This window comes from Oncorhynchus keta, chromosome 28, assembly GCF_023373465.1.
Source record: "Oncorhynchus keta strain PuntledgeMale-10-30-2019 chromosome 28, Oket_V2, whole genome shotgun sequence".
Classification (NCBI taxonomy): domain Eukaryota; kingdom Metazoa; phylum Chordata; class Actinopteri; order Salmoniformes; family Salmonidae; genus Oncorhynchus; species Oncorhynchus keta.
The window spans coordinates 16151306-16164428 of NC_068448.1; the positions used below are offsets into that span (position 1 = coordinate 16151306).

The 13123-nt window shown below is 43.5% G+C and overlaps 1 protein-coding gene across 1 annotated transcript in view; it reads right to left on the reverse strand.

Annotated features, from left to right (window-relative positions):
- The window catches only part of LOC118360703 (arf-GAP with GTPase, ANK repeat and PH domain-containing protein 2-like), a 38645-nt gene extending 36993 nt beyond the window's left edge, over positions 1–1652 (reverse strand). Inside the window, exon 1 of the mRNA XM_052484980.1 lies at positions 1214–1652. Coding sequence (XP_052340940.1) covers positions 1214–1376 — 163 coding nt within the window. The 5' untranslated portion in view covers positions 1377–1652. The remainder of the gene's footprint in view (positions 1–1213) is intronic.
- Between the last annotated feature and the right edge of the window lie 11471 nt (positions 1653–13123).

The following is a 13123-nucleotide window of genomic DNA, read 5'->3' on the forward strand; positions in this document are numbered from 1 at the left end:
GGGTGTGAATACTTTCTGAAGGCACTGTATGTCAAATAAATGTTTGAATGTATATTAGGCTAGGGGAGGCTGTCATTGTAAATAAGAATATGTTCTTAACTGACTTGCCTAGTTAAATAATAATAACATGTGCAGTATGACGACAATAGGGTCCCATTTGGGACGCAGACACAGAGTAGTAAAGCACCAGTGGCTCTCAACTATTCTAGTGACTTTTGCCTCGTCCGTCAAACAAGAAAGTGAATAGCTCTCCTTTATTCAATCATACATTCATGATCCACAAAGCAATGGTTAACCAATTACTTTATGTCATTTAATCTCATTCACTTGTTAAACAGAGACTAACAATGAGAATGAGGATGAAAGTAATACATTGTGTCTCTGTGAAGTCAAGAAAATAACTAAACAACTGTGGGTGAAGGAAGTGACGAAAGTGACATAATTCACATGCAAACTATGGTGCTGAGAAACTGTCCTGGTCTGAGAGGAAGTGGCTTTGAGAGCAACAGAAGAATAAGAAGAGTGGCAGACAGACAGGAAGTAGGCTAGAAGCCCAGAGTTCTGGGTTGAACAAACCTGCTGCCATGGCAATGACCACAGAGACAGGTTAGTTACAATTGTTGTCACTTAACTGATAGAGAGGATGTGTGGAAGAAAGAGTCCCCACCTCAGTCAAACACAGGAAGCTACAAGAAGTTGATCTTATCAGGATCTGAAGTCAGTTGTTTTTTCTAATACACTCACAGGGGACAAACAGACTGGACCACTAAGTAACTGTACAATAGTAGATGGGATAAGAAAGACCTCACATTGGCTCATCCAAAACAAGAGAGAGCATAGCTAGAAACTCATTTATAACATAAAACTGCATAAATCACATGTGAATGCTACATGACAAGTTCAGTTCAGTAACACCATGGTATAGGTCACAGCAATTGAAAATGGAATATTCTAATTTGAAGTGAAACACAGCTTGCCCATGTTGTAATGGGGCGGCAGGGTAGCCTAGTGGTTAGAGCGTTGGACTAGTAACCGGAAGGTTGCAAGTTCAAACCCCCGAGCTGACAAGGTACAAATCTGTCGTTCTGCCCCTGAACAGGCAGTTAACCCACTGTTCCCAGGCCGTCATTGAAAATAAGAATTTGTTCTTAACTGACTTGCCTGGTTAAATAAAGGTAAAAATACAAAAATAAAAAATGAGAGGAGAGCTTACCTTGAATACTGTGGAGGTAAACCTTAAGGCCAGAGCGGAGCTGCTGATCACCAACCCTCTCAAACTGCTTAAACAGTTTGTTGATTGTGTTCTGAACGGACTCATGCCGTTTTACCTCTGCTCTTATGGCACTTGACTGAGACAATTTATTGCTGCTATTCATCTTGAAGTATGTAGATTGAAATAAACTGGGTAAATAATCCAGTTTGCTTCAGCCCATTTGAACTCCTCTCTTTTTCATTCCACAACTGTTCATTCCGTTAAAATGCAAAAAAAATATACTCCAAGAGAAAGTTACACTCAATAGTTTAGATCGCAGGACACCAGAGCTCTCATTGCAACGTTTTTCAATTTCCTCTGACGGCTTTGAAATCACTTCCTTATTTCAAACGATATTTTTTACTGTGTGGTTGCTTGCTTTTTGTTAAAGGAGAGTCTTCTGTGCACCAGGGCTAGCCTACACATTGTAAAGGTCCCTACGGCTGATTCAAAAATCACTCTATTTTCTCACCAATGTTTAGAATTTACATGATTATACAATTTCATGTATAATATGTATGTAAACTGTTGGTGTTTATTGAGCTACATGTATTAACAAGAGAACTGCATTGTTGGTTAAGGGCTTGTAAGTAAGCATTTCACGGTAAGGTCTACAACTGTTGTATTCGGCGCATGTGACAAATAAAAACATATTTGATTTGAAATAACATGAGAGCCTCTGTCCCTAGATGGTGAGGCTTGGATCTGAAATGGGGTGTCATGGCTCATAATGTCAATCACAATGATGCATAGGCATTGGGGAAAGTAGTGGTATGTGTTAATTGAAGGGGTACCCATGGGGCTGGGGATCAGAAATGTCCCGTGCGAGAGAGGCAGGTTGAGGTTTCTAGGATTAGAGAAGTGTGGAAGTTGTCAGATGCTGAGGCAGTGAAGAAAGCAGATAGATGGGTCAAGGGGGAGGGATCCAGAGAGCAGTGGTGTGAGTAGTAGATCTGTACCAGTACAGAGGGAGGGATCCGGAGAGCAGTGGTGTGAGTAGTAGAACTGTACCAGTACAGAGGGAGGGATCCGGAGAGCAGTGGTGTGAGTAGTAGATCTGTACCAGTACAGAGGGAGGGATCTGGAGAGGAGTGGTGTGAGTAGTAGAACTGTACCAATACAGAGGGAGGGATCCAGAGAGGAGTGGTGTGAGTAGTAGATCTGTACCAGTACAGAGGGAGGGATCCGGAGAGCAGTGGTGTGAGTAGTAGATCTGTACCAGTACAGAGGGAGGGATCCGGAGAGGAGTGGTGTGAGTAGTAGAACTGTACCAGTACAGAGGGAGGGATGCAGAGAGGAGTGGTGTGAGTAGTAGAACTGTACCAGTACAGAGGGAGGGATCCAGAGAGGAGTGGTGTGAGTAGTAGAACTGTACCAGTACAGAGGGAGGGATCCAGAGAGGAGTGGTGTGAGTAGTAGAACTGTACCAGTACAGAGGGAGGGATCCAGAGAGGAGTGGTGTGAGTAGTAGAACTGTACCAGTACAGAGGGAGGGATCCAGAGAGGAGTGGTGTGAGTAGTAGAACTGTACCAGTACAGAGGGAGGGATCCAGAGAGGAGTGGTGTGAGTAGTAGATCTGTACCAGTACAGAGGGAGGGATCCAGAGAGGAGTGGTGTGAGTAGAAGAATTGTACCAGTACAGAGGGAGGGATCCGGAGAGGAGTGGTGTGAGTAGTAGATCTGTACCAGTACAGAGGGAGGGATCCTGAGAGGAGGGGTGTGAGTAGTAGAACTGTACCAGTACAGAGGGAGGGATCCGGAGAGGAGTGGTGTGAGTAGAAGAATTGTACCAGTACAGAGGGAGGGATCCTGAGAGGAGGGGTGTTAGTAGTAGATCTGTACCAGTACAGAGGGAGGGATCCAGAGAGGAGTGGTGTGAGTAGAAGAATTGTACCAGTACAGAGGGAGGGATCCTGAGAGGAGGGGTGTTAGTAGTAGATCTGAACCAGTACAGAGGGAGGGATCCTGAGAGGAGGGGTGTTAGTAGTAGAACTGTACCAGTACAGAGGGAGGGATCCAGAGAGGAGTGGTGTGAGTAGAAGAATTGTACCAGTACAGAGGGAGGGATCCTGAGAGGAGGGGTGTTAGTAGTAGATCTGTACCAGTACAGAGGGAGGGATCCAGAGAGGAGTGGTGTGAGTAGAAGAATTGTACCAGTACAGAGGGAGGGATCCAGAGAGGAGTGGTGTGAGTAGTAGATCTGTACCAGTACAGAGGGAGGGATCCGGAGAGCAGTGGTGTGAGTAGTAGAACTGTACCAGTACAGAGGGAGGGATCCAGAGAGGAGTGGTGTGAGTAGAAGAATTGTACCAGTACAGAGGGAGGGATCCGGAGAGGAGTGGTGTGAGTAGTAGAACTGTACCAGTACAGAGGGAGGGATGCAGAGAGCAGTGGTGTGACTAGTAGATCTGTACCAGTACAGAGGGAGGGATCCGGAGAGGAGTGGTGTGAGTAGTAGAACTGTACCAGTACAGAGGGAGGGATCCAGAGAGGAGTGGTGTGAGTAGTAGAACTGTACCAGTACAGAGGGAGGGATGCAGAGAGGAGTGGTGTGAGTAGTAGAACTGTACCAGTACAGAGGGAGGGATCCGGAGAGGAGTGGTGTGAGTAGTAGATCTGTACCAGTACAGAGGGAGGGATCCGGAGAGGAGTGGTGTGAGTAGTAGAACTGTACCAGTACAGAGGGAGGGATCCAGAGAGGAGTGGTGTGAGTAGTAGAACTGTACCAGTACAGAGGGAGGGATCCAGAGAGGAGTGGTGTGAGTAGTAGAACTGTACCAGTACAGAGGGAGGGATCCAGAGAGGAGTGGTGTGAGTAGTAGATCTGTACCAGTACAGAGGGAGGGATCCAGAGAGGAGTGGTGTGAGTAGTAGAACTGTACCAGTACAGAGGGAGGGATCCAGAGAGGAGTGGTGTGAGTAGTAGATCTGTACCAGTACAGAGGGAGGGATCCGGAGAGGAGTGGTGTGAGTAGTAGAACTGTACCAGTACAGAGGGAGGGATCCAGAGAGGAGTGGTGTGAGTAGTAGATCTGTACCAGTACAGAGGGAGGGATCCGGAGAGGAGTGGTGTGAGTAGTAGAACTGTACCAGTACAGAGGGGGATCCGGAGAGGAGTGGTGTGAGTAGTAGAACTGTACCAGTACAGAGGGGGGGATCCAGAGAGGAGTGGTGTGAGTAGTAGAACTGTACCAGTACAGAGGGAGGGATCCGGAGAGGAGTGGTGTGAGTAGTAGAACTGTACCAGTACAGAGGGAGGGATCCAGATAGGAGTGGTGTGAGTAGTAGAACTGTACCAGTACAGAGGGATAGGGCAACAAGTCATATACAGCACCAGTCAAAAGTTTAGACACATCTACTATATTCTACAATAGTAGAATAATAGTAGAACAGTAGAATGAGTAGGTGTGTCCAAACTTTGGACTTTTACTGTCTGTTTCAGTAAGATTGGATTTTTAGCATTTATAGTAATGGTTATCAACTGTACTGCAGCAATGGGGCGGAAAGGTTGCAAGTTCAGTCCTACCACTAAAAACCAAAAACATTTGTCACTAGAAATTTGCTCCCTGGTGTACAGAAAATACCCGCGCCCTGAAGCAAGCTTCCAGAAAATTGGAACAGATATGGCGCTCCAACAAACTGGAAGTCTTCCAACTAGCTTGGAAAGACAGTACCGTGCAGTATCAAAGAGCCCTCACTGCTGCTCGATCATCCTATTTTTACAACCTAATTGAGGAGAATAAGAACAATACAACATTTATTTTTAATACTGTCACAAAGCTAACTAAAAAGCAGCATTCAACAATAGAGGGTGGCTTTCACTTCAGCAGTGATGAATTAATGAACTTCTTAGATGAAAAGATCATGATCATTAGAAAGCAAATTACGGACTCCTCTTTGAATCTGCGTATTTTTCCAAAGCTCAGTTGTCCTGAGTCTGCACAACTCTGCCAGGACCTAGGATCAAGGGAGACACTCAAGTTTTTAATCCTGTATCTCTTGACACAATCATGAAAATAGTCATGGCCTCTAAACTTTCAACCTGCATACTGGACCCTATTCCAACTAAACTACTGAAAAAGATACTTCCTGTGCTTGCCCTCCTATGTTGAACATAATAAATGTCTCCCTATCCACTGGATGTGGACCAAACTCACTAAAAGTAATAAAGCCTCTCTTGAAAAAGCCAAACCTTGACCCTGAAAATGTTTAAAAAACGATCTGCCTATATCCAATCTCCCATTCCTCTAAATTAACAAAAAGCTGTTGCACAGCAACTCAATTCCTTCCTGAAGACAAATAATGTATATGAAATGATTCAGTCTGGTTTTAGACCCCATCATAGCACTGAGACTGCACTCATAAATGTGGTAAATTACATTTTAATGGGGTCAAATCAAGGCTCTGCATCTGTCCTCGTTGCTCCTAGACCTTAGTGCTGCTTTTGACACCATCGATCACTAATATATAATAATAACCACATTCTTTTGGAGAGATTGGAAACCCTAATTGTTCTACACGGAGAAGTTCTTGCCTGGTTTAGCTCTTATCTGTCGGAAAGATATCAGTTTGTATCTGTGGATGGTTTGCCCTCTGACAAATAAATTGTACGTTTCGGCGTTCCTCAAGGTTCCGTTTTAGGACCACTATTGTTTTCACTATATATTCTACCTCTTGGTGATGTCAATCGGAAACACAATTTCAAGCGGTTTCAGGGACCGCTTTTTTCCATCTTCCTAACATTGCAAAAATCTTAACCTTTTTGACCAAAAATGATGCAGAAAAGCTTATCCATGCTTTTGTCACTTCTAGATTAGACTACTCTAATGCTCTACTCTACGGCTCCCTAGATAAAGCACTAAATAAACTTAAACAATTTGTGCTTTCAAGGTTTTACTGATAACTTACAAAGCATTCCATGGGCTTGTTCCTACCTATCTCTCTGATTTGGTTCTTCCGTACAAACCTACACGTACGCTATGGTCACAAGACGCAGGCCTCCTAATTGTCCCTAGAATGACTAAGCAAACAGCTAGAGGCAGGGCTTTCTCCTGTAGAGCTCCATTTTTATGGAATGGTCTACCTATCCATGTGAGAGACGCAGACTCGGTCTCAACCTTTAAGTCTTTACTGAAGACTCATCTCTTCAGTAGGTCATATGATTGTGTATGGTCTGGCCCAGGGGTGCGAAGGTGAACTGCAAGTTACTGGAGCGACGAACCGCCCTTGCTGTCTCTGCCTGACCGGTTCCCCTCTCTCCACTGGGATTCTCTGCCCCTGACGCTATTATGGGGGCTGAGTCACTGGCTTACTGGTGCTCTTTTATGCCGTCCCTAGGAGGGGTGCTTCACTTGAGTGGGTTGAGTCACAGACGTGATCTTCCTGACCGGTTTTGCGCCCTCTCGTGCTTGAGCGGTGGAGTAGACCTTCGTGGGCTATACTCAGTCTTGTCTCAGGGTAGTAAGTTGGTGGTCTGTTGATATCCCTCTAGTGGTGTGGGCGCTATGCTTTGGCAAAGTGGGTGGGGTTATATCCTGCCTGGTTGGCCCTGTCCGGGAGTATCGGCGGACGGGGCCACAGTGTCCCACGACCCACCCCTGTTTCAGTCTCCAGTATCTATGCTGCAAAAGGGGGCTAAGGTCAATCTGTATAGTTCCTACTATTCTACAATGTAGAAAATAGTAAAGATAAAGAAAAACCCTTGAATGAGTAGGTGTGTCCAAACTTTTGACTGGTACTGTGTGTGTGTGTGTGTTTGTGTGTGTGTGTGTGTGTGTGTGTGTGTGTGTGTGTGTGTGTGTGTGTGTGTGTGTGTGTGTGTGTGTGTGTGTGTGTGTGTGTGTGTGTGTGTGTGTGTGTGTGTGTGTGTGTGTGTGTGTGTGTGTGTGTGTGTGTGTGTGTGTGTGTGTGTGTGTGTGTGTGTGTGTGAATGCATTATATTAACTATGTGCCTTATAGACCATGTACCCTACTGTAAACCCTCTGTGTACTTGTTATCCCAATTGTACCTGATCTGGAGTTTATGAGACTTACATTTCCAAATAAAAATCACAAGATGAGAGAAATGTTTTACATGGACTTATCTGAGACTCACTTCTGGGCAGGAAATGATCTCAATTCACATTTTAGTAATTATTGTGTAATAAATTATTATTAGTAATTATTGTGTAATTTTATCCCTGGCCAGCTAAGAATGAGCTTGTTTTTACAATGTGCACCTCTATCTATGTACCACACGGGGGCAGCACAGCACTTATACCAATTCAAATGCATAACATCCATATTCACTTGTCTAAAAGGAGCGGAGAGGAACTATACTGAGCAAAAATATAAACGCATAATGTAAAGTGTTGGTCCCATGCTTCATGAGATGAACTAAAAGATCCCAGAAATGTTCCATACACACAATAAGCTTATTTCTCTCAAATTCTGTCCACAAATTTGAGCATTTCTCCTATGCCAAGATAATGCATCCGCTTGACATGGAAAGGGAAAGTAGTCAGTTGCACAACTGAATGTATTCAACTGAAATGTGTCTTCCACATTTAACCCAACCCCTCTGAATCAGAGAGATGCAGGGGGATGCCATTATCGACATCCACATCTTCCTGGGAACAGTGGGTTAACTGCCCTGCTCAAATCAAATCAAATTTTATTGGTCACATACACATGGTAAGCAGATGTTAAAGTGAGTGCAGCGAAATGCTTGTGCTTCTAGTTCCGGGGCAGAACGACAGATTTTTACCTTGTCAGCTTGGGGATTCGATCCAGCAACCTTTCGGTTACTGGCCCACACAGGTGTGGCATATCAAGAAGCTGATTAAACAACATGATCATTACACAGGTGAACCTTGTGCTGGGGGACAATAAATCACAGTCTATAATGTGCAGTTTTGTCACACAACACAATGCCACAGATGCATGCTAACTACATGAATATCCACCAGAGCTGTTACCAGAGAATTGAATGTTAATTTCTCTGCCATAAGCCGCCTCCAATGTCGTTTTAGTGAATTTCACAGTACATCCAACCGGCCTCACAACCACAGACCAAGTGTAACCACGCCAGCCCAGGACCTCCACATCTTCACCTGTGGGATCATCTGAGACCAGCCACCCGGACATCGAATGAAACTAAGGAGCATTTCTGTCTGTAATAAATACCCTTTGTGGGGAAAAACTGATTCTGATTGGCTGCTCCTGGCTTCCCAGTGGGTGGGCCTGGCTCCCAAGTGTGTGGGGCTATGCCCTCCAAGGCCCACCCATGGCTGCACCCCTGCCCAGTCATGTGAAATCCATAGATTAGGGCCTACTGAATTTATTTAAATTGATTGATTTCCTTATTTGAACTGTAACTCATTAAAATTGTTGAAATTGTTGCATGTTGCATTTATATTTTTGTTCAATATAGACTTGATAGCAATATATTCCTGGGAGATCAGCTGACTAACTCACATTCACACAGCAATCAAATCAAATAAAATTGTATTTGTCACATGCGCCGAATATAGCAAGTGTAGACTTTACCGTGAAATGCTTAATTACAAACCCTTAACCAACAGCGCAGTTCAAGAAGAGTTAAGAAAATAATTGCCAAGTAGACTAAAAAATGAAAAGAATAAAAAGTAACAGAATAACAATAACGAGGCTATATAAAGGGGGCACCGGTACCGAGTGAGTGTTAAGGTCATTTGTACATGTAGATGGGGGTGAAGTGACTGTGGACAGATAATAAACAGCGAGTAGCAGCAAATTAAAATGTAAATTGTCAGGTGGCGATTTTATTAATTGTTCAGCAGTGTTAAGGCTTGGGGGTAGAAGCTGTTCAGGAGCCGACCCCCCCCCCCTTCTATTTGGGTCTGCAAGTGACATTTACTCCTGAGGTACTGAACTGTGATTAGAATACTTTTTGATGACCTATCATGCCCGCCGATGTGTGCCACAGGATGTATTAGACTCTAGTCACAAAAGGAAGTGGTTATTTCAGCAGTAATAGTTTTCAGAGCCCTCTACTCTTCTTTCTACCCATCACATCTGCTTTTCCCTCTTGCGGTTTTTCCTACATTTTTTTTTACTTTTTCTGTTTTAGTTTTTAAGAATGTAGGTACAGTAGTAATAATGAAATAATAATAACAATAATAAATCAAAAATGTGTACTCTGGGTGAAAAATACAATTCAAATATATAAGTCAAGATGAGTGCAGAGGAAAGAGGGTATAAACTAGATCCCAACTCTCTAGGCCCATATACGGTTTGATGTCTCGAAGGGAAATACGCGTGAATCATATAGAGGAGACTCGTTGGATCCCTCATAAAATAAAATCAGCAGCCTCCACAGACACCACACCAGCGTCCTCCACCTCCACAGACACCACACCAGCGTCCTCCACCTCCACAGACACCACACCAGCGTCCTCCACCTCCACAGACACCACACCAGCGTCCTCCACCTCCACAGACACCACACCAGCGTCCTCCACCTCCACAACCACCAGACCAGCAGGTGCAGCCTCCACAGACACCACACCAGCGTCCTCCACCTCCACAGACACCACACCAGCGTCCTCCACCTCCACAGACACCACACCAGCATCCTCCACCTCCACAACCACCAGACCAGCAGGTGCAGCCTCCACAGACATCACACCAGCGTCCTCCACCTCCACAACCACCAGACCAGCAGGTGCAGCCTCCACAGACACCACACCAGCGTCCTCCACAGACACCACACCAGCGTCCTCCACCTCCACAGACACCACACCAGCGTCCTCCACCTCCACAACCACCAGACCAGCAGGTGCAGCCTCCACAGACACCACACCAGCGTCCTCCACAGACACCACACCAGCGTCCTCCACCTCCACAACCACCAGACCAGCAGGTGCAGCCTCCACAGACACCACACCAGCGTCCTCCACAGACACCACACCAGCGTCCTCCACCTCCACAACCACCACACCAGCTACTGATATAAACAAATGTATGTATGTAATCTTGTCAGGTTGATCCATTTATATACTGTATCTCAGTACACTTGCAGGCACATTTGTTCCAGATGTTGCAGAGGCTTGGGGAGGAAAAGGTGTATATGTGCAATCTAAATAGTTGTTTTTCCATGTAACAGATTTACCTTCATTGTGTTTCTTTTTTTCTGTCAGACCATCAATGCCTACATGTTCCATCTGGTGCGTAATTTTAACAGGCAGTCAACTGAGCAGCTTTCTACATTGACACCTTTAAAATGACTGGCATTTGGGGGAGCAAGAAATCAAAACTTAAGGTTGGTTGGATTACTCTCATAATATCATAATATTACACATTATATGTTATATTTGACAGATTTTGAACTCAAGCAAATGTTACCTTGCTCTTTTAAAATTCAGATAGATCCAATGATGTACAAGTACATTATTGGCATCATCAATGAACACAACCACTGGACTGTGACGGTAAGAGCCGCCAAGACAGTACTAAGAACTAAGAAATACATACATAATGCAGAATATACATGTGAACACATACACGTGTGTAAAATGTGTGTGTGTCATATGTGTGTATTTATGTGTGTGTAATATGTGTGAATGTAATATGTGTGTATGTACTGTATGTGTGTGTAATGTGTGTGAATGTAATATGTGTGTATGTACTGTATGTGTGTATTTATGTGTGTGTAATATGTGTGAATGTAATATGTGTGTATGTACTGTATGTGTGTGTAATGTGTGTGAATGTAATATGTGTGTATGTACTGTATGTGTGTATTTATGTGTGTGTAATATGTGTGTATGTACTGTATGTGTGTGTAATGTGTGTGTCTGTCTGTCTAAAGTTGAAAGGTTGTGCTGCCATCCCAGAAGAGGGCTCTGTTCCTCGACCCAATGGGGGAAAGAGCCAGAAAGGTTCAACGATGCCAGGGGTTGACAAGGTAAAAACTGCTTTTCATTTTAAAAATTACAATGGAATCAATAAAGTCTTTGAAATGCTATACTGTTATTAATCTCTATATTGTAATCAATAAAGTGTTTCAAAATGCTGTACTTTTATTAACATATATGTTCAGATCATTCCTGAGAGAGAAGGGGTGTAATATCTCCAGATGGGCGTGTGGTACCCTTCCTCACCCATGCCAACAAGATGTTACTTCCTGTGGGGTCTTTGCCTTGAAAGTAAGTATGAGAGTATAAGTAATGCACAATTAACCTACTGAAGGTATACTGACTAAAATGCAAAACAGAACTGTCAAATAATATTATAGCTGTGTCGTTGTATACGTGTGATTATAATATTAAGTGTAACATAATTTTGTTTGGGAAAACTGAAATGCCCATCACATTTTTTTCCCAGTTTGCTGAATGTGTTCTGAAGGAGGAGTTGATTGTCTTTTCAAATACGGACAAAGATGTTTAACATCATGAGAGAAGAAATAGCAGTCACTCTCCTCCAAAACACTGGTATGTTCAATTTCTAATTGAATATAACTGTAGATTTAAAAAAAAAACATTTATATGGATCTTTCAAGGTTCTTTGATCCTACTCCTGATTAAATGGCCACTAAAACACATGTATTTAAATCATTTTGTTACAAGAAACCTATTCTATTCCCTTAGTGCCTGTTCCCTGTTTGTTCAGAAAAATACATGTAAAGATGTATAAACTACTTGACATTATGTTTTGCTAGATGACATGAGCTAACTGTGCCACTTCTGTGGGGAGGTGGACAATAATGAGGAAGACACTAACTAGGTGATTGCTTGTTCACTTCTAAAGGCACATTTTTACGAGTACGAATTTGTATAAGCAGTAATATTTCTAGAGGTAGTATTAGCCGCTTTGTCTGATAATTAAATAATTGTAATTCAAGAAAATGTATTTAATGTTTTAAATATATTAACATTTTTCATCATAAATTTCAGATTGGTTGTAACCGCTGCCCACGTTGGTTCCACCAGTCCTGTATGAAAACCATCCCATCATTGGAGGATTATGTCTGCGCTACCTGTCAGGACGAGGTTAGGCCTGAGTTCCAGGCGGTATCACCTGGAAAACTTTCCATAAAATGTGGACTAAATGTTCAGTCGAGCTGTTGCAGCTTTCCAATTTGTTTATGTTATTTATTATCTTTTTATATTTGATTTATTAAAAAACATGAGCTGGCGCACACCCAGAAACATGAGTTGTGTGGAGGTATATATATATGTGCCATTTAGCAGACGCTTTTATCCAAAGCGACTTACAGTCATGTGTGCATACATTCTACGTATGGGTGGTCCCGGGAATCGAACCCACTACCCTGGCGTTACAAGCGCCATGCTCTACCAACTGAGCTACAGAAGGAGGTGCTGACTAACCGTGAATAAACTATAAACTATCAAACTAAAGAACGTCTCACACTCAATATATAAACTCTCAGCAATTTAATGGGTTTTTACCAACGTTTCGGCATCACTGTGCCTTCCTCAGGGTAATGTCATGAATTCTTGAACCAGGTTATGTAGACAAAGTGCAATTAGTGCAACCAATGACAATAGTGAGGGGTGTGTCATAATGATTAAGTTAATTAGAATTCCAGCATCATTTCTCATCCACAGTGGAAAGCTGTTTGAATCAGCACAAATCACCAAAAAAGAGGTTGAATTTGTACGTGTGAAATTTCCGAAGATACCAACTTTCTAGACAGCCACTAAATTACACAAACAAAGTGTCTCCTCCAGGTAGACCCAGTGTCTCCTCCTCCAGGTAGACCCAGTGTCTCCTCCTCCAGGTAGACCCAGTGTCTCCTCCCCCAGGTAGACCCAGTGTCTCCTCCTCCAGGTAGACCCAGTGTCTCCTCCTCCAGGTAGACCCAGTGTCTCCTCCTCCAGGTAGACCCA